The sequence below is a fragment of the Ambystoma mexicanum genome, chromosome 7p (assembly GCF_040938575.1).
Source record: "Ambystoma mexicanum isolate Mex_15411 chromosome 7p, UKY_AmexF1_1, whole genome shotgun sequence".
Taxonomy (NCBI): Eukaryota; Metazoa; Chordata; class Amphibia; order Caudata; family Ambystomatidae; genus Ambystoma; species Ambystoma mexicanum.
In genome coordinates this window covers 142,493,774-142,515,277 of record NC_090939.1, presented here as the reverse complement: position 1 = coordinate 142,515,277, position 21,504 = coordinate 142,493,774, and the positions used below count along the sequence as shown (strand labels likewise).

Sequence of the window (21,504 nt, the reverse complement as noted above, 5' to 3'; positions counted from 1 at the left end):
TTTCCCATAAGTATGAAAGGCTCTACCTTAAACACCTTATACTTGTGTGTCTAAAGCTTTGAAGATGTGCAGATCTGAATGAGGTTTTCCCCAACGTGCTAATGCTTGCTCTAGAACAGATAACTCGATGGGAAGTGGATTTTTAGACTGCTGAGATGGCAGTTTTCCTAAAACACCAGCTGTTTCTGGCTTATCTGTAGGAATGATTTCCAAGGCCTGCATGGCTCCTGACACAATCTCATAAAACGCCTTAGATGGTGAAGGAGCGGCGACGTCATCTGAATCTGTGTCGGAATCTTTGGAACCTTTTTTTGTTTCTTGGCCAGAGGACCTGAATCCTTATTGTTAACTGACAGTGATTGGCTCAGGAATAGGATTGGTGGACACTGATCCCGGAGTATAATAGGCAACATGAGCCAAAACTTCCAAGAAGGATCAGAAAGCATGGTTTCCAGTACTGTATTAGTTATGTCATTCGCCGTTTGAGAAGGACTAGGTTGGGGCTCTTGTAACCTAAAAGTTGATGTAGAAGAGTCAACCCTGGTAGACAGATGGCTTGGATTGTAGATGTTAAAGACCACAGGTCTAGGGACTTGGATATTAGTTAAAATCAGTTATGGTCCAGATTGTGCTGGGGGTTGAGCTAAATTGTCCTCAGACTGTGAAGTAAATTGTAGCAATATTTGAGGTGAATTCACTCCCACATTCTTCAGTTTCCTCCAGAACAATTATTCAGCACTCCTGTGAAAGCATTAAAGTCTTCTGAGTAAGGAACTCAAATGGAATCATCTTTTTGACTCTCTCTGGTACCGAATCGGAGAGGGATGCAGCGGGTGATTTCTTTTTTTTTTTGTTTTGTTTTTTTTTGCTTGTGCTTCCTTGGAGAAATCTGTACCGTACTGGATCTCGAGAGAGAATGTTTATGCCTCTTGTGAGACTACTTATGTGGATTCCACCGTACTGAAGAGCTTGAGGGCTCAACTGCAGTTACCAAGGATAAGATGTTGTCCTTCAGTACCGAAGTACCAGAAGTTTTACATGCAGTACCCGGCTTGGCTGTAGCAGATACACAGGAATCAGAAGGTACTGAGTCAACCCCAGAGACGTGCGCCTCTTTGAGGGAACCCTTGCCTGTTTGGTTTACCGAGGCATTAGAGGGTTTCCCCAGTTCCGTAATCATTTTGTCTGGTGTAAATACAGTTTCTGGTACCGGGTGGATGTTTTCAGAACCTTTCACACCTGGAGGTACTAGTTTTTTTAGTGTTTTCCCACCCAGAGGTACTCTCAGGTGAACGTGTCTGGGGTTTCCCCCTGAAAGGTCCCATGAACACCCCGGAACTAAGGAGGCGGTCTTCCCTTGGGTACCGAAGGCTGGTGCCGAAACACATCTCACCTGAAGGTACGGTCCCCTTCTTACCGATGTCGGCCTCCCTCCTGTTCCGTACAAATTCTTCGGTACTGGTCCCTGCTGTGACATGGGGAGAAGACGAGTCCGCAGAGACCTCTGGTGAATTCCACAACAAAAGACACAGGTACTCAGTGGGATGAGTAATACCCAACCGGACGCAGGTATGATGGGGATCGGCTGCTGAGAATTGCTTCCGACAACGGAATCCTGTTGCTTACGGCATATGTAGAGGGAGGCACCACAAATTGAAATAAAAATGAATGACCAATCGCTAAGAAAAAAGGGATGGACCGCAAAAAGTACCGCCCCAAAAAGGAGGGAGTCTTAGAGCAGCAAAATTTCGACCCGCCCAGTAGGTGGAAAAACAGGAACTTGGTGTGGAACATTGGTGACGTAAGGGTAAGGTGTGGATCCGGCGCGCGAGGGACCAATCCCACCCGCAGCCCTTCCATATTACTTTGCACTATGAGCAGCCGCCCTTCCATCAGTTTCTGAACCCAGCATTCCTGCATCCACTTCTGTTAATACAATATTATTCCCACGCCTCCCTGCTTTGCATGCCCTGAGGCCCAATAGATTTGGGCAATCCCTGCACCTCTCAGCCGCCTCTCCTCTCCTTCCACCAATCTGGTTTCCTGCAGGAACATCACATCCGTGCCAGCATTGCAAAATTCACAAGCTATTAAGGACCTTTTTGTTGGCGAATTCAGCCCTTTTACATTCAGGGAACCCACGACCAGACTCCTTGTCGAGCATCTTCACCTCAGACCCCATTGCTCCTCCCCAAAATCCCTTTATCATGTGCAGCCCCCAGTGCCTCCATCCAAATACTTTGTGGCTTCCCTAATAGAATCCTTTGTGCACATATGCTACCCCTGTAACTGCCCAACATAACAAAAAACATAAACCTTATCAAGTACATTAACTGTGAACTGCAACTGGCAGTGAGTTGTAGTGACGCCCACTGAGGACCACCTGTAGGAGGAATCAAACTTCCCTCCTCCGGCACTCCTGTAAGGACCGAGCCATCTCCATACTGCGTAGCTCCAGTCCCGCTGCAGAGTTTAGTCCTATTCAACGCACCTCCACCGGGGCACTCATAAGATCTTGCGTGGCTAAGGGCCATTGAGACACAAATATTGACGCCGAATCCCCCCTACATCCCATTGGGAGGCTCAAAAGTGCCTTCTGCTATCGCCTTTACTTGGCCGGGCTTGTCTGCGGGTCCAAGACCATTGCAGTGTCCGAAGACGGGTGGCTTAGGGCCTGTTTTGCTTCCTCTGCCGATGTTTGTTTATTTATATATGACACAAAAAACCCTGAGGTACGATGTGAAACGAGAGTCTTGCCCCTCCACCTCAAACTGTAAAGCAAACTGGAATGCCCATCTGTACCTAACCCCTTTATCGTTTAGTCACTTTGTGAGCGGTTAACAATCCCTTCCCTTAGATAACGTCAGATTAGACAAGTCCTGATAGACCGTTACGCGAGAGCCCTTATACTGCAGGTCTTGCCGTGGCCGTGCCCTTGCAAGTACGTCGGCCTTGTCCTTATACCTTGAGAATCTGGCAACGATGGAGTGTGGTCCGTTGCCATATGGCTTCCCACCTCTGTACGCTCTCTCCAGTTGCACCTCCTTGCCCCCTTCTGCCTAAAACAGCTGATTGACAACGCCTTGCACTTTTACACTTGCGAGGGAGTTTTCCCATCCGCCTCTCAGCCCCAAAATCTGGAGGTCATTTTTAGTCACTTCCTCCTCACGCAGCTCCACTTCTGTCATTTGGACATACAGGTGCATTTCAGCCATATCCGCATTGATTATTCTCCAGACTCTCTCTCGCTTTCATTCCACTGTGCCCACCCTTTCGGTAATAGATGCCAGGATCGCTTGTAAGTCTCCTTGAAGTGCTTTAATTTCTGTTAGGATATTGCCAATGTCGTCCTTCGGTGCCGAAATTCGACACATCCACTCCCGCCAATAGCCGTCCCCTGGCGTCTCATGTGGCAACACTAGAACTCCCTGTGTTCGCTGTCCTGGGCTCCTCCATCTTGGAACTTATGTGCAATGCCCACTTCCTTTGCCTGGGATGCTGCTCAACAGAAGGTTTTTCTCCAGGGTCACTCAACAAGTCCTCTATGGTCTCTGCTCTCCTGATCTCCGAGCCCTGGCCACCCCTTTGCCTGTGCTCCTCACTGCTCTCTCCCACCTAAGGGCAGTGGTCATCCACATGCACACACCCTCACTGTATGTTGGTGGCCCCCTTGGGGACTGACAACCTCTAATCCCTTGATGCACAAGCATGAAAGGTAGCCCTGTGTGCACTTAACAGGGTTCATGGGAATCCAGGGTCTCTCAGTCCACCACACTCATGTAGGAAGGCCCAATTCCTGAGAGGCCTGCCACACCGCTGGCAGGCTGCATATAGACCCTGTCCGGGCGGGGGCTCTATGTGAACGGGTCACCCCTGGCCCTCCGTGTTGCCGTTGCCGCTGCCACTACTCTGGAGGTGGGGTTCTTCCTCTGCTTACGGACACTCACCACCTGGCCCCGGAGCTGCCACCTGTCTGCTGATCGGCCCTGGTCCTCTCTGCCTCTCAGGACACCAGGGGCTGCACTGCAGGGGCTGGCCCTAGCAGCATAAGGCCTCCGTTGGCGTGGGGGTCTGCCACATTGCGGGGAGGTGCCTGTGTAACAGGGGGTCCCCTGAGCTGCGCCTCTACCAGCATACTGTCACCCCGGTACCCCACTGGCCTCTGGATGTGCGACCCATTAGCTGCTTGCTCCGCCGCAGCTCACTGGGACCCAGCGAGATCCTCCGAGGGTCGACATCCACTGCTGCTCTCGGCTTGGGCTTAGCACGTGCCGAGCAGGAGGGCGCTACTCAGTGTCTCCTTGCTGTTTCAACCTCCTATCTCGCTTGGGGGGGGGGGGCAGCACCCCTTCTGCAATACGTGTCAGCTCTCCGATCGTGCCTGGGTGGGTCGGTTCTGCTCTTTCTCCTCATGTAATTGCCAGGCAAGGCGAGAACCGGACGCTAAGCTGACATGTTTCCCTGTGCCCCCCTGGGGGAGGAATCCACTTTAAAATAAGTTTTCAATTATGACAGGTTCCATCTGATTGGAAACGCTTACCCCTACTTGTGACACATATGGCATTCTGTGGAAATTCTATTGATGTGAAGGGAAGGGAAATAAACTTCCTTTTGATCTATTGTTACTGGTTTTATCTGCCCAAACTTGTTGGTGTCCACATTTCATTCTAAACTATGTGACTTAACATTCCAGCACACATATTCTCAACCCACACCCTGACAACCCAATTGAAAACTCATGATCTATTGGTAAACCCTCCCCACAAGCAACCCTTGCATTAGGTTAATTGTCCGGCCCTTAAAGCAATCTTTGCCAGGTGGCTGGAATCCGCCAGTCGTTGAATAATAGGCTCCCATGAATTTGCAGATGTTACATCTGCTCTCCACAATGGAACCAGGCCATAAAGCAGGACTGCCTGAAACTGACCACAGCTGCTTCTCTCCCAGCCTTCAATCTTGCAAAACCAGTTTCCTGGCTGTTGGTAATGGTAATGTTTATTTGTAAAGCGCCTATAAACAAGGCAGGTGTTTCAAGGTGCTCAATGAGGGAAGGAACAGTGGCGAAAATAGTAATTCAGAGCCCTTGAGTCTACACAGGCAGAGTAAGTGCATATAATACAATTAGCAGTGTAGATAACAACAAATAAGTCTGACGACGATTCTGCGGTTTTTCCAATTGCGTAGAGGAGCAGCCATGCAAGGAGAGGAGACTGGGAGGATAGAAGGACGATCTTCAAGGCATATTCTGTTCAGATCATGTAAGTGCACAAGTTTCAGGCGAGGGGGAGTGTGGGGGAAGACGAGTGCAGGGTGGGTGGGAGGGGTGCAAGTGCGCCCAGTCAGTCAGAAAGTGGGATAAGTGCTGAGATATGTCACTCTTATGGGTCATTGATCAAGTGTAGTAGCACTGAGGAAAGTGTAGGCCCGGAGGCAAGTGCGAGAGGACTGGCGAGGGTGCCAGGGACCTGTGAGACTCTGAGGTACACCCGGTGGCCTGGCGGCAAGCTGTGTGGGAGTGGATGTATAGAGGGATAGAGCGGAGAGAGAGAGGTTAGCAGCGTAGAGGGACATTCAGAGTTTTACCTTGCAGATCCAAGCTTCAGTGATTCAAACAAACGCCCCACAATGAGGGGACACGCAGCACACAGAATTATCTATTATCAATATACCCCATATCTCTCAACTATCCCAAAAAGCTTCCTGTGTATGTACGTATACTCATGCATGTGTGTCTTATAGACTGCTATGTCACCTCATCACAATCTCCATTCACAACCTTCTATCTCGTGTGCGCGTGTTTGACTCCTCGCTTCTCATTAAGGCTGAGTGGCACTCCATGCATTTACATTGCGTCTATAACAAAATTGTCATATTGCTATGTGCGTGCAAATCTAAAAATGTATCATCTTAAACAAATAACAGTAAAAGTAACATTTATCCCATTCACATTAACTACACTATTTGTGTCAATTACCAATATTGTGTCAAAATCGCTGTCACGCCAGTCCCCAATATAGCGTGCGCAATTCAAACTTCTCTTGACCTGTGGGACCTCTATCAACTACCCCAGCAAGATGCACACTTTTTTCGACATTTGTTGTATGCATAATCATTTTACGAAATATTGAATACGTTTGAAGTTTATTCTGATAGATCAGCATGTGTTGATTTTATTGTTTGTATTGTAGAGTTTTGGAAAGCCACATTTGGGAAATCTAGTAACGATATCCATCCTGATGAAGGCTGTAAAGAAACACTTTTGTGTCGACATGTTTTTTTATGGCAATGTCATTGATACAATAGGATAATTTGTTGGGTTCATGGTAAACAAAAGTCCCTAGAAATAGTGAACGGTAAGAAAAAGCAATGAAAAAAAGCTGTGTTTAGTGATAGTTAGCAGTTACATGCAAAATGTCATTTATCTTGACCCTGTGTTGATGAATTTGTACTTGTGATGATGCACTAAGTTAAAAAAAAAATAATTTTGTTATAAATTTGCAATACTGATGTGTATATTTTTTCACTTTTTGTAGAAAAAATATTTTAGAATAATGTAATTAATGGATTTTATAACCGTAAATTAATGTGGTAGTAAATGTAGCACACATGTAAATCTATCCAAAGTACAGCTCTGATCATTTGTTTGTGTATAGATATAGGTAGGCTAAAACTGTGAAAATGGTGCACCTTGCCATGAAAATGTGGAAATGCATACTTTGGGGAGGCTTGGAGATGGGGGCTAGCGTACTAGAGAAGCTGGCTGAGGGGGGAGCCGCAGTGGAAGATGCAGGCTCCAACCGGCCGAGGGGGAAGGCTGGTGCGGGCAGGCAAGTGATCCAGAGATGGACCAGTTGGGAGGGGGGTTAGGACGGAATATAGCAGCGGAAGGAAGCCGCACTGACAGCGCCCTCTTCTTGGCTCACTCCGGTATGGATAAAGAATTACAAGCAATTACCCATGGCTCAGTTAATCAGAGAATTCCAGAAGGTGTGCTAATTAGCGATAATCCTTGCAATTTGAATATCATGTCCACTATTGGCACCACAGAAATTGAATTTTTAGATATAAAATTGAAAGTCCACAATGGTGCTCTGGGTAGTAGGCTATATTGCGCACCCAGCAGCTATTCTGGGAAGTTTTTATCACAGCTTTAATACAAAAGTGTGCCAGGTTTAAGATAAACTACTTCAAAGGCAAAATACCACACCCCATATGTTTCCGCAGGTCTCTGCGATTGTCTGCAAGAATGCAGTGGATTCTGTTGTCGGAGAATTAGAACTCACTTCATCATGTAGAACTTTGCTGTCTAGCAGAATGGTACAATGAATAATAATCATCCTTCCCTGTACCATGACGGCCACTCGATATTGAATATCTTAGCGCAAACACACAGACGTGTCCTGCTCAGAGCAAGGTTAAGGGATATTCTAGTTCATAAACTGCGTACTGGTTTTTCTGGACTGCCAGTAAGTAGAAATATAAGGTCCCAGCTTACCTGTCCTGCGGAGGTTGGTGAAGCCCACTAACCCCTTCGGAGCTGCAGCCTCAGAATTTCTAGCAGCAAACTAGACACCTCTGGGGGTGGGGGGTGTTAAGGATTTCAATCAGGCGACACACCCTGGTCTCAGCCTAGTATGCAGCGCACAACTTAAATGCTTATTTATATATAGATTCAATATTTGAGAGATACACAACTCATATCCCACCCCCTTTTGAAATACCTCGGGTCACGATGGACCGGGAACCAGGCTGGTGGGTAAAGGTAATATTTGTTTATTTAAAAATTCAAAAGAAATCATACACGTTTTAATAAATGGGGCAGCAGTAACCAATGTGATGACAATAACAACAGGAATGTAGGCAATGCACTTAATTCAACCTTTTAGTAACGCAGATAGAAAACACCAGGGAATGGAAACACTTTTGGATTTTCGGAACGATAGCACTCAAGTTAGGATTTCCCAATGTAATGTTCCCCCAAACCACAAATAATCACTTCTGAATGGATATAAGGAAGCAGCACGCAGTTAGGAATATGAATCTGGAAACGAAATTCAAATCTAACTTTCCCTCAAATGAGAGTGAAAAACGGATTTGAAACCCTTGCAATGTTAAAATGACACTCTGGAATGGCTGAATAAAACAATGAATGTGTATAAAAATCTTGGAACAAAAACAATTCTTTACTGGAGCAACACTGGAAAGATACTAGCAATCACAAGCAATAGATTGAACAAAAGCATAAAATTCGAAATTGAATGGAAGATTTACAACAGTTTATAATCAAAATGATACGTGAGAACTTGCAAGTATTTCGATTCCCGCCTGGAATTAACCGAACGGTTTTTGATAAAAACGGGTGAAATTGACTGATTTGGAGTGTGGTTTTTTAGTTGGGATGTAGCTCTATATCTTAGGTACAATCTGGAAATGAATTTAAGTCTCTAGCTATTACACTGAGGGAGAAAGGAAAGATGGAAAGCGGGGCGTTTTTGGAAAAATAGAGCAGAGTGAAACAGAAAAGCGGCTTTAAAATGGATTGCAAACTTGACTTAAACTGCATTTAATGACTAAGGAAAAGAGAAAGTCACCAGTGAATCTCCACGGCGTTGTAACCCTTCACGTGGTGTACCCCGTTTCCTTTATGGAAAATTAATTAATTTAATCAAAATCGCTAATGGCTTATGTTCCAGCAAAACAAAAATGAAGAGTAAATCGGCACTAGCACTAGGAATCAAAGCAAGGTTGCACAAATAATACTGACAATTTTAACAAGATATTCGGTTCAGAATAGGATAGCTTAGAGATTGGGATAGGACATAGCAAGGCAAGGTATACTATGAATTACTATGGGTTCGTACTGATGCTCACAGTCCACTTTTTAGTTTTTGGATTTTGGACAGTTAAGGGTTCTGGTCACTACACAATAAGGCACCTGGCAAGACAGCTGGACAGTTCTGGTCGCCGGTACTGGACGGGCACCTTTGGTCGCTGGATACTACAGATCAGCTGGATAGCAGGTTTGCAGCAGGCATGCATTTAGTGAGAATCAAGCCAGGTTAATTCAGGATAGGTTAGAGGGGTTTGTACAACTCTCAAATCTAACCCCGACCTGGGTGATCCTCAGCCTTGCCAGTCACCTAATCCAACACCAGAACCTGATGCCTTTTGCATGGATTCCTCCTCGACCACACCGACTCGACAGGCCTCCCTGGTTGATAACCAAATGGCGTACAACACCATATTAAGGAAAGCAGCGGAACATTTCCAGATTGCTACTTAGGAAGCTGTACCAGAGGCTGATTTTGTCGAGGACATCTTAAAAGTGAAACCACCGGCCAGCCAAACTATTCCTCTGGTAAACTCTATCAAAAAGTGGTTGGCCCCTTCTTTATTAACACCTGACCTAACTAGAGCAGTAAATCCGAGAGTAGAAAAATAGTTTTGACCCTCCTCCTCTGACCCTTTTTACATCAGGGGCCATGCTACTCCAGACTCACTGGTGGTAACTACAACCAGAAAGGGAGAGGGGTTTCCCCTATCAACTGGGAAGGCACCCCCTGACAAGGAGTGCAAGAGGCTTTACGCTCTGGGGAAGATGGTCACAGCTGCTACAGCTTTTTCCACTCGACTTTGTTTGCTAGTTATGCCGACGCACAATGGACCATGCTACAGGGGGGCCTTTCAAGAAGTCCCTGAACCACTGCGAGCTCGCTTGCTCTCCATGGTAGCAGCAGGCAGACAAGTTAATCAGAGTATTTCAAAGAATACTTTGGATGCAGCAGAGACTGCTGGCAGGTCCTTGGCTCAAGGTACCCTCCTCAAGAGACACGGGCATGGTTATGAAACTCTGGTTTGAAACCAGAAACTCAAGCTCCACTGATAAATAAGCCGGTGGAAGAGACTAATCTATTTGGATAAGCAGTGGACGAAGTGCTCGAAACTGCTAAGAAAGAGCATGACACGCTCAAGACCCTGGATCAAATCACCCAGAGGCCTTCCCCAAGGAGGGGGGAGCGGATCGAGACGTTCCTTTCGTGGCCATCGTTTCCGTCAGAACCAATGCGGCTCGGGAAATAATTGGTCCTCTCCCCACGGAACCACCAGCTACACCACACCGTATCCCCCAAGAGGTCAACGACATGGAAATGGAAGGGACCAGAATACTACCCCTCGAGGCTCCCCGGCCTCAGGCAAAAAATGGCCCGCAGATCCGGGTCACCTTCCATGCCTCCCCGGTCGGGGGTCGGCTAACATTTCTTCAAGCATGGGAGTCCCTAAATAAAGACCAGTGGGTACTCAAGACCGTCACAGTACCCCGGGGGGTACTGTATAGAATTCTGCCGGTCCCACCATTTCAGACCTCCACGCTCGAGAAGCCTGACGCTAGAACATCTGTGCATCCTGCTACAAGAAGTCATGACCCTGCAGCAAAAGGGCGCCATAGTAGTCGTACCTCTTCCACAGGTAAACAAGGGTATTTATTCAGTGTACTTCCTTGTATCCAAAAAGGATCTCACCATGCGCCCTGTACTAGATTTGCGCACAGCGAACACATTTGTGAAACCCCAAAAGTTTCGTAGTGTCACCCTACAGGAGGTCATCCCCCTGCTCACAAAGGGGGATTACATGGCAACACTGGACATGAAAGATGCATACTTTCATATTTCAATGCTGCCGGCACACAGAAAATACCTCAGGTTCATGATACAAGACAAGCACTATCAGTTCAAAGTACCGTCCTTCGGCATAGCCTCATCACTAAGGGTATTTACGAAGGTACGGGCAGTGGCAGCAGCACACCTGCGCAGGCTATCCTTCCCGGTTTATCCTTACCTCGTCGACTGGCTCATAACAGGGGACTCTTGTGAGACATGCCTGTCAAATACCCAAAGGACTATAGACATTTTATTCAGCCATCAACGAAAAGAAATCCAGTTTAGAGCCCAGTCAAGTCAAGCAGTTCCTAGGGGCTTTAATTCAAACAAGGGACGGTCTCGTTTTCCCCTCCAACGAGAGATTCAAAAACATGTTGTTTCAAATCCATCACTTTGTAGCAAATCGAGAAGTGACGGTACGCAGGGCTATGCGACTGTTAGGACTGATGGCATCATACATTTATTTGGTTCCTCACGAGGGCTTGCGCATGCGTCCAATGCAGGAGTGGCTCAACAGCCAGTGGTGTCAGGCCAGCAGACAATGGGACGATCTAATGGTTGTCTCGCTAGCCCTCGTTCTCTTACTGCGGTGGTGGTCAAGAGAGAACCTCTTGAAGGGAAAATCCTTCACCGCCCCCCGCAGCGGAGGCCACTCTCACTACAGACGCATCTCTCACAGGGTGGGGAGCTCACCAGCTTCAACAAATAGCACACAGAATTTGGAAGTCAGACATAGCATCCAACCACATAAATGTGTTGGAACTATTGGCAGTTTTCAAGGCACTGAAAGATTTTCAGACACAACTGCAAGGGAAGACAGTCCTGATCCTCACAGACAGCACCACGGCCATGTCTAAACAAACAGGGGGGCACTCACTCTCCAGGGCTGTCCAAACTATCCCAGAACATTTGGAAGTGGGCTCTCAAACACATGTTCCTGTTGTCTCAACATGTTCCAGGGGAACTCAATCTTCTGGCAGACGTACTCAGCAGAGATTTCCCACTGCCCATGGAGTACGAATGGCGATTACACAAAGACATTGTCTCCAACGTTTTCGGAGAATGAGGGTTCCCAGAGATCAACTTGTTTGCAACGCTGGAGAATGCTCAATGCCAAGACTACGCCTCCAGTTACCCCCAGAACCATTCCAAGGGGAACGGTCTCTGGATCACATGGTCAGGGAAATTTGTTTACGTTTTTCCCCCCCCGACTCCCCAACTCAACAAGATGCACCAGGAACCATGATATTGGAGGCCCTCATGTGGGCCCGCCAACCCTGGTTCCCTCATCTGATGGAGATCTCTCTCCCCCCCAGTGAAGCTACCTTGCCCGTACAACATGTTGTCCCGCAAACATTGAACTTAGCGGCCTGGCTCCTGAGGTCATAGAGTTCGGACACCTGCAACTCCCTCAGAGATGCATGGACATACTTAGGGAAGCGAGAAAACCTAACACCCAATATTGCTTGTCCAGCAAATGGAAGCGCTTTATGTGGTGCAATTCCAAGGGCGTCAATCCCATTGACTGCTCCCCCACGCACATTATATTGTACCCGACTCTCATACTTGACTCGGGCCTCGTTTTTAATTCCCTTAAGGTTCGTTTAGCTGCTCTCTCAGCCTACACCACATCACAACAGAGGGTGGTATGGTGGAAAAGGCTTTTTCTGAAGGGGTCAAGAGAATTCATCCCCCCATTTCTAATCCAGCCCCCGGATGGGACTTGAATGTGGTATTAACCAGATTTATGGGGTCTCCATTTGAACCTATGCATAAAGCAAGTCTTGGGGATCTTACCTATAAAACAGCCTTCCTAGTGGCTATAACTTCTATTAAAAGGCCATCTCAGTTCTAGACCCTTTCTTTACAGTTCAGAGATAAGATGGTTCTGCGCACTCACCCTAGATGTGCGCCTAAATTTATCTCCAAATTTCATGTGAACCAATCAATAGAACTGCCTACTTTCTTCCAGAACCCTACCAACATGGCTTAGATGTCCGTAGGGCAGTCATGTTTTACCTGGACAGAACTAAACCACTGATAAAGACAAATCAATTTTTTGTTTCAGTGGCAGCTGGTAGAGAAGGGGAAACCTGTCTCCAAATCAGCAATCTCCAAGGTGGATTGTCAAATGCATCACACTCTGTTACACTATTGCTAAGAGAGAACTGCCCTTCAAACCTAGAGCGCATTCATACTCTGGGCGCTGGGGCTTCCATAGCATTCATTGCAAATGTTCCCTTAGAGTCCATTTGCAAAGCAGCAACCCGGAGTTCTGTACACACCTTTACAAAACACTATTGCCCAGACACTCATTCTAGGTCTGATTCTCAGGTGGGACAAGCAGTACTAAGACATCTTTTCACTATAGTTTCTTCTCACAAACCACCTCCAACTCCGGGTAGTGCTTGGTAGTCTATGCACAGCATGTGATTCTAAGCAGATTAACAAGCATCAGAAGACATGCATTACTTACCGTAAAAGCATTTCTGATGATTGTATCTGCTTGGATTCACATGCGCCCACCCTTCCTCCCTGCTCGGATGGAAGGAACATAGCCGTCTTACTACTTTCTCTTTTCTGTACTCACTCACGATAGGCATAGGCTCCCTCACGGCAGAAAAAATACAATCGGAGGGACCTCGACACGTGAGTGATTTTGGGTACACTACACGTCACGTAGGGATAGTGTTACAGGCACACCCATGTCGACGTCCCCTTTCGATTCTCGAAAGACTAGATGCAATACACTGCGGTTACCACTGGATGTCGGACTATGCACAGCACGTGAACCTAAGCAGATACAATCATCAGAAATGCTTTTACGGTAAGTAATGCATGTCACAATTTACCAGAAATATGCCCTCAAATTTAGACATGGGTCCCTCCTAGATCCTAGATCCTAGATGTAAATGCACTCCCAAGTACTGTGATTTACCTGGTATGTTTACACTTTAACCTGAAGTAAGTCTAGAGCTGTCAATCAGAAATATGCCCTAAACCTTAGAACATACATACTCGCCCTCACATCGCTAGAGGAGGGTGCAGCACAGTTTTACAGTCAGTTTGCTACTTCAAGTTGTCCAAGAAGCCATAGTAATTTTCTTTCCACAGCAGATTTGTCCCCAGGGCCAGAGTAGGGAACGGCTGGCTGGGATATGCACCCTGACCTGAAAGATGCACGCCAGAATACTAGGGTAGCTATTGGTGGCCCACCCAGCAAGTCCAGCAGTGTCTACCAAAATGAGTGCCTCTGCCACACAACCTCCATGGGCTTGTGTGTTGTTGGTGAAATAGTTTTTGTAATATTGCACTAGATACATTGTAAATATTTCTAGTCAGTAACATGAACTGCTTTGTTTTTGCCAGTAAACACATTTTCCACTTTTTGTCATACCATCCATGTTTGTTTTGAATAAAATTAGACCGTATCCCTTTTTTGCCATTTCGTGTTTTTGTCCTTTCTTGGTCCTTCTTCTGCCGTGCTGGGTGGGGGAGGTCCTGGTTTGACTTTGGAGCCTCGGCAGGATTCACAAAGGATTCCCGTTGAAGACAAAAGTGTCTATGAAGACAGGAAGCAGGGGAGGAGTCTGAAACGCTGCTGGACTTTGTCTTCTGGCATGCCTGCCTGGAACCAGTTCCTTCTGAAAGGACAGCCAACCCTCCACCCCCCAAAGTTGAAGGTAGCATGAGTGCTGATTGGATGGGTTTCTGGATAAAAGGCTTGGATCCTGGGGCTGAAGACAAGTGGACCACTGGAACTCAATCTGAAGAGGATGAAGAGAAGGCATTGCTTGCAGCTACTTCCAGCGACTGCAGATGCCTGCTGAGTGACCGCTGATGTGCTGACCCTTTCTTCCATGCGACATAGGAGCTCCAAAGAGAACATCTCACTCCCCTGGACTGGTGGGACGGGTTAGTCTTAAGACGATCTGAATTTCGAGCCATCCCACGATGAGCTGTGACCTTTCTCAGCTGCAAACCGCCAACAACCGGGGCCCTTGAGCCTGAGTGTAGTGCATCGTCTTCCGAAGATTGAATCTTTGTGGAACTTTGGTGGGCTCCTTCCGGACCTCCAGAGGCAAGATTGCACTCCTTGAAGTCCCCTCACCAGAGTGCTGGACTGAGAAAGCGAGGCAAATCGACTGGATGACAACCGTTCATGTGGTGTCTTTTTTAAAAGGGCACCAAAATCACAGAGCTACAAGAAGCAACGATTAATCATTTGCTGGGAACCTTCCAACACAACTTCTGCTGCAAAATCCCTTGCCGTGTCCTTTCTTTCATCCGAACACCAAGAATTAGGTGACTGGGTCCTGTAGTTGCTGCGTCATGAGGGTGTCCGCCTGCATCATCTTCTTCACTGCTGAGGTACTGTGAGACTCGAGGTAATACTTAACTCAGAATCGTTCTGCTGCTCCTGTGTAGTTAGGGTGGAGATTCACACATTTGGGTGTTGGCCCATACCTGTTCGCCCAGGCCCAATGCTGGCGAGGATTTAGGGACCCTTCTACCAAGTCCCTGAACCCCTTTTACCAACTACAAAGTATTGTACTTGTTATAGAAAAAAAATCCTCTGGAACTCTGACGTTCCTATAATTGTGCCTGCTCCTGTTCTGCCTACAGCTGGCCACTGGACCACCAGTGTCACCTTCTGCCTCTGAGAGCACTCGGGTCTAGAAATGGAAGGACGTCGTGAAGAAAAGATTACAGGCCCCTGTGAAGAAAAGATTACAAGTGTTGCAAAGTACTTAATTGCTAATGTTGATATTGTAACTGCATTATTCCTGAAACTGATTATTATTATTATGGTATTTATTGAGCGCGGACCTAGCTTTGAGAAGCAACAGAGCGCTTTACAGAGGTATACACCAATACAGATGCATAACAGAGCGCTTTACAGAGGTATAAACCAATACAGATGCATGACGGATCGCTTTTCAGTAATAACAGAACAGATGTACAGAGGGGGACAGATGAGGGTACCTGTTGGCGGGGGGAGAGGGACAGGTGGTGTCTAGCAGGCCGGGTGGCGTGAGGGGCAACGTGATGTCCTAGGTGTTGAGCCGGAGAGAGACTCCTTGAAGAGGTGGGTCTCGAGTTCTTTTTCTGAATTGTAGGAGCGTGGTGGGAGAGTCTGATGCCGAGAGGGAGGAGGTTCCATAGTCTTACGGTGTAGGCAGAGAAGGCTTGTTTTCTGGTTCTTTCCTTTTTGCAGCAGCGGATTTAAAGTCTGCATGTGTCCCGGCTTCTGGTGGCGCGCCATCTACCGGAGAAGCAGAGTTTCTCTGCAAGATAGCTGTGTGACTTGAGGGTGACTTCTTTATAGATGATGCAGCAAGACTTGAAGGTGATTTGTGCGTGCAGTGGGAGCCAGTGAAGGTCGATGAGGTCAGGGTGATGTAGTCGTATCTGCATAGACCCTTAATGAGGCGCTCGGGGAGGACTTCGAGGAGTGCATTGCCCCCATCCAGGTGGGATAGGACCAGTGCTTGAACGGTGGATCTAAAGCTGTCTGGTTGGAGGAAGGGCTTGACATTTTGCAGGAGGGAGAGCTGATATCAAGCTCTCTGAGTTTTCCTAGCTATGTGTGTCTTGAAGGAGAGGTGTTTGTCAATGTGGAACCTGATGGACCTGGCATAAGAGGTGAGCTCCGGTGTGAAGCCCTCAGAGTTCATGGCTGATAGCCAGGTCTGTATGTCTTGGTGTTCGATGCTGTTGGTGAGGAGTATGAATTCAGTCTTGGAGGGGTTCAGTTTCAAGTATGCACTGGACACCCAAGGCTGGATCAGCGAGAGGTAGGTTTTGAGCCCATGGATGTCCTTGATATAGTCGATCTTGGGGTATAGCTGTGTGCCATCAGCCTATTGGTGGATGTGGATGTTGTGTGTGACTAGGAGGGCTCCCAGCTGCTCCATGTATACATTGAAGATCACTGGGGAGAAGATGGAACCCTGCAGGACTTCAGAGGTGAATTGGTAGCATTGGCCATCTACAGGAGTCCATCTGAACAAAATGCTTGCGGTTGCGAGGTAGGGCTTGAACCAGCGTAGGGCAAGGTTGCTGATCCCCCATGCGTCGATGTAGGGTGTCCATAAGCGCCTAGTGGTCTGCTATGTGGAAAGCGGCTAAGTAGAATCAGGAGGCAGAGGAGGACGTCGTCAAGGATGGCGAGGGTGTTGTTGACCACCTGTATGGTTGCTGTCTCCATGCTGCATCTGGGTCTGAATCTGGATTGTCCGGTTTGGTGGAGATTTGTGTTGATGTGTTGCTGTAGCTGTGCGGATACCGCTTTCTCAATGATCTTACCCAGGAAGGGAAGATGGGTGATGGGACAATAGTTACCTAGGTTGTCGGGATACAGAACAAGTTACAAAGTTTACGACAAGTGGTTTTTACTTACCTTGAATTGTATACTGCCATTCTACAGTCTTTTACACTGTTGTTTGCTCACCAGAAGTATTTTATTGGTTTTATTCTGTGTTTATGATAGTACTTGCCTTTCTAAAGAATTGTCTTTGCCTGTGTGTATATGTAGAAATAATGGTTTTATCTATATAACTCCTAGAGTGTAAGTATTTCTTTGGACCATATGTAAACTATAAGATATTTGTACCTTCCTACAGTTCTTTCTCCCTCCTAAAATAAGCCTGGCTGCTCTGCCACACTACGATACCTTGAGTGATACAGACCTATACTAAGAGTTGGAGTTCTGCATTGCCCAGGGCATAGTTTTATAAAGTCCTAAATAGCTGGACTTTATAAAAAAAAACATTCTAGCAGACATTTACAGCTGTGATCGCTGTTGCCCTCTGCATTATGCAAGTATTGCCACAATTTGTGTGGACTCTCAGCACACCACTGCAACACAATTCCCCATGTCCTTGTAAATGTTAAGGTAAAGTTACTATGGTTCTGACTGGGAGTTGGTCAGAATACAGAACTCTGCTTCTCTGTGCGTTTTGGACATGGCGCATGCTTGCATGGTTGTGGCACACATTAAGCTTTTTCAGAGTACTAACACCATGGTTTGTCATCCTTTTCCCTTTCCCCCTAGGATGAAGCTTTTAAGGAGGGTTGCCAAGGTTTGGCAATCGGATGGACTGAACACTTGCTCCTACAAGGTACTCACCATAGAACATAATCCACTATATATCAACGTCACAGCAGACCTCAGTGACTCAACGAAGATACTTTAAGACCCTTTCAACGAAGTAAGGGCAATAATGTGGAGCTTGTATTGGCAGGACATGTCGCCGGGGAATTCGGAAGATACTGTTGGGCCAGTGGCTTCCTGATTTATGTCCGGAGGAGTACTGGAAAACTAAAGATAGCAAGAAAAAGGTTAAGGAGCTCATAACGCTTTTAAGCATCGATTTTTGAGATTGCTTTGGAGTTTCCTTGGCAGTGCAGCCATCCTCAAGCCTAGAGCTTTGCCAGCATGACTACGCTGCGGATGTATAGTTGGAAAATATGGCAACGTACATCTGTTTGGGCCTCATTTCAACAAAAATCCGTCTGTCTGTAAGGAGGTGATCTCCGCACTATAGAACATGTGCTCAAGCTCTCGTCCCTTGGTCTCCCCAGCAATGGATCTTCCTTTTATTCGTTAAACCCTCGACCAAGAGATTTTCCTAAGTGAAATTAATAATAAGCTAGATATGGCAAACCTGAAATACATATTTTTATTTTTTCCTCTTGTGTTCTATATCCAGATGCTAAATACCAACATGCTGGATGGATACCTACCAATTTTTCTTAAATGTAATAGAAAATCTGTAGAATTCCTCCTATTTAAATAGAAATTGTGTATGGCTTATCTGTGTTTGTATAATAGCTGTGAAAATTAAAACAAATTTGATTGTGAGAGCAATTCTCAACAGAGTGAAGCAGAGCTGAGGTTGCCTACCCCTAGAGAAAGGCAACCGGTTGTGGATGCTGAGCTACCAAGTGGTGCCTCATCAGTGGGCTGGCTGCCACCCTAAACCATGCGATACACAGAGATGGTGACGTGTAATGGTCTAAAAGGTGTGGTTTGTTCTTGTGAAGAAGGAAATTGGGACTGTATACATAAGGTAAATAGTTAAAGAAAGGAAACAAAATGCTCTCATGCAGCAAAATAATCTTCAGTGGGTGCTGGCTGGTAATGGGGCCTGCTCCCTGGGCCCAATTATCTACTGGTCCAAAAATATCTGAACTAAATTGGCCAGTACTCGGCGGCACACTCAACAGAGCGAACCAGTGGTTCAGTTATTTAAGTGTAATTCAAGCCAACTCAATGGTATAGGAGTTGGCATTGCACAAACTGGGAGTCGAGCAACTACTGTCCTTTGACAATAACAAGGGCTTAGCTACAGATAAGACTGACAGCAAATGGTTACTTCTTTGTGCATTAGGACAGGACTCCACTGACTCAACATGCCGTTAAGGAAAACAAAACTGCCTGATGGGAAATGTACAGCCCACTCATTCAGAATTGGGGCGGCAACGTCCACGCATGACGAAGGGCTAAGGGAGGAGGAAATGAGGGATATCGGGAGGTGGAAATCCGATAGTTTCAGGCTGTATATCCGACACACCTCTGGCCACGAATAGAGTGGTGACACTTACATTTTTTTTTAACCAAAAATACACAGAAAGAAAAAGGTTTGGGTGCAAGGGAACAAACTCAAGGGAACAAGCTGCTGCAAGAACATGAATGGGGACAAAAGGGGCACAAGGCTGGGTAGCGAGGTGTAGGGCACACCACCAGGGCATGGCTGGCTATGTGGAAGGGAGAGTTGGGAGAGATGGAAGGAATCACAGTAACGCAGGACAGGTCCTGGGGGAGGGACACCATGTAGTGTAGCTAGTGGAGTGAATACTAGAGGAATAATTTAACTTGATTTTTTGAATTTCTCCTCGGGGACAAGAGCGGCGTGGGTAATGGGCCACTCCTTTTATCACAAGAGCAATGCAAGGAGCAGAAAAGGTGTTTGGAGGCGCAACTTCGGCCTTGACGGCATGGACTAGCATTGGTTGGGAGGGGGGGTGCTATGGGGAGAAGTTGGAAATAATGGTGAGGGAGAAATTAAAACTACACGGTGAACCAGACATACTAATAATTATTCTGGGGGGAACGACTTGGCAAGGGAAGGTAGGAAAGGGTTGCTGCAGAACAATGATGAAACTTACAAACTACCAAGCTAATATGGTCAGAGATTATACAGCGCATGTGCTGGAAACGGGGCTCTCAGCCAGAGAGGAGTTAAGGAATCGAGGAGGCGGTTGAACACAGAGTTTAAGAAATTTGTGAAAGGGATGGGGATGGGCTATATAACACACACATTGACAACATTGAGAACTCCCGGTTACTTTGCAACAAACAGGGTGCATCGATCAGAAATCGGGATGGCAATAATGAGAATGGGCATTAGGGAAGTGTTGGAAGAGTCAGGGTGCAAAAACAAAAGTGCAGAGAAAAAGGAAACCGAGGAGTTCAAAAGGAGGGAGTCGTGGACGCTGCTACACGAGTAGCCAGCTAAGGGGAAGACGAAGAAGAAGAAGAAAAAAAAAGGGGGAATGTAAACCGTGGGACGCCACTACGTGATAGCCGGCAAGGGGTTAAAGGAAGATGCAAATTAACTAACTCGTCTGGTGCAAGGGCAAGTACAAATGGGTTAATGCTCAAAAGACAGAACAGTTGTACGGTCGGGGTACCATGGGGCAAGGTGGTTAGGAGGGTGGGGGAACACTTCAGCGGTGGCAGCCACCAAAGAGTCGTGGCGGGGGTAGGACAGGCGCGGAAGGGGCTAGCAAGCAAAAGGGTGGAAGTGCTAGCAAGCAAAAGGGTGGAAGTGTGCAAGGAAACAAGTTAGGTTGGGAAGAGTTAGGGGACCGACAGGCACGACAAAAGGGTATGACAGCCAGTGGGGGAGGTTGTAGAGGGCATAGAGGTCGGAAACAAAGGAAACCGGGAAAGGGAGAAGCGAGGGGAGGCCGGGAAAACCCAGAGAGGCAGCAGGAAGAGGGAGGAAAGGATAGAACCCAAGGATCAGGGAAGAGGTACAGATACCTGGCGACGCAATGAAAGCATAATGGATGGCAGCAGGTCGGGAGAACAGGGGGGGTGAGGGCAACACCATGGGGGAGGGGCAAGCAAGCAAGAGGGAAGGATTACAAGCCACCAAAGGAGTGGCAAGGGGCAAGGGCAGGATACATGGGGAACGTCAGGGCAGGAGCAACTGGGGAAGAGGACATGAATCCAGTGGAAATGGGCACTGGGTAGGATAGCTAGGCTCCTAGGGCACGGGCAAGGGCGGAAGAGGTCCAGAGAACAGGGAAATGAGTAACGGGTCAAAGCACCTGGGGGATGGGAATAAGAAGGAAGAGCAAGGCACCTGGGAACAGGGAATGTGTGTGATATCGGACCCCAGGGCGGGGGAGAGGAAGAGATTAGGTGCCCAGGGAGAAGAGTAAGCGGTGCAAGACACTGGGCAATGGGGAATGGAGAAATTGGGTTGGTAGACAGGAGGCCAGGGAAAGGAAGAACCAAGAATGAGGACAAAACACCTGGGCAATGTGTAAATGGGTTAGAATTGTGAGCAACCGGCTGGCCGCAGGAGGAGACTACCTGGGGAAAGTACATATTTGTGAGGGCACCAGCTCAGAACAGAATCCTGACGCTGTACTGCTGAAACGGAATACCTGTAAGTTACCTCCTGCCTAATAAAGCAGCTGCAGCCTTTTTCCACCCCTAATACAAGTCCTGTTGACATTATTGCCGGTGGGCAAGGTGCAGATGGGGGGGTCAGAACCAGGTGGGTGGACCAGCGAGGATGAGAGAGAAGTGGTACTCAAACGGGGA

General features: G+C 47.2%; 1 protein-coding gene across 1 annotated transcript in view; it reads left to right on the top strand.

Annotated features, from left to right (window-relative positions):
- Positions 1-18,525, top strand: part of B4GALT4 (beta-1,4-galactosyltransferase 4) — a 316,340-nt gene extending 297,815 nt beyond the window's left edge. Inside the window, exon 7 of the mRNA XM_069635928.1 lies at positions 17,716-18,525. Coding sequence (XP_069492029.1) covers positions 17,716-17,857 — 142 coding nt within the window. The 3' untranslated portion in view covers positions 17,858-18,525. The remainder of the gene's footprint in view (positions 1-17,715) is intronic.
- The last annotated feature ends 2,979 nt before the right edge of the window (positions 18,526-21,504 follow it).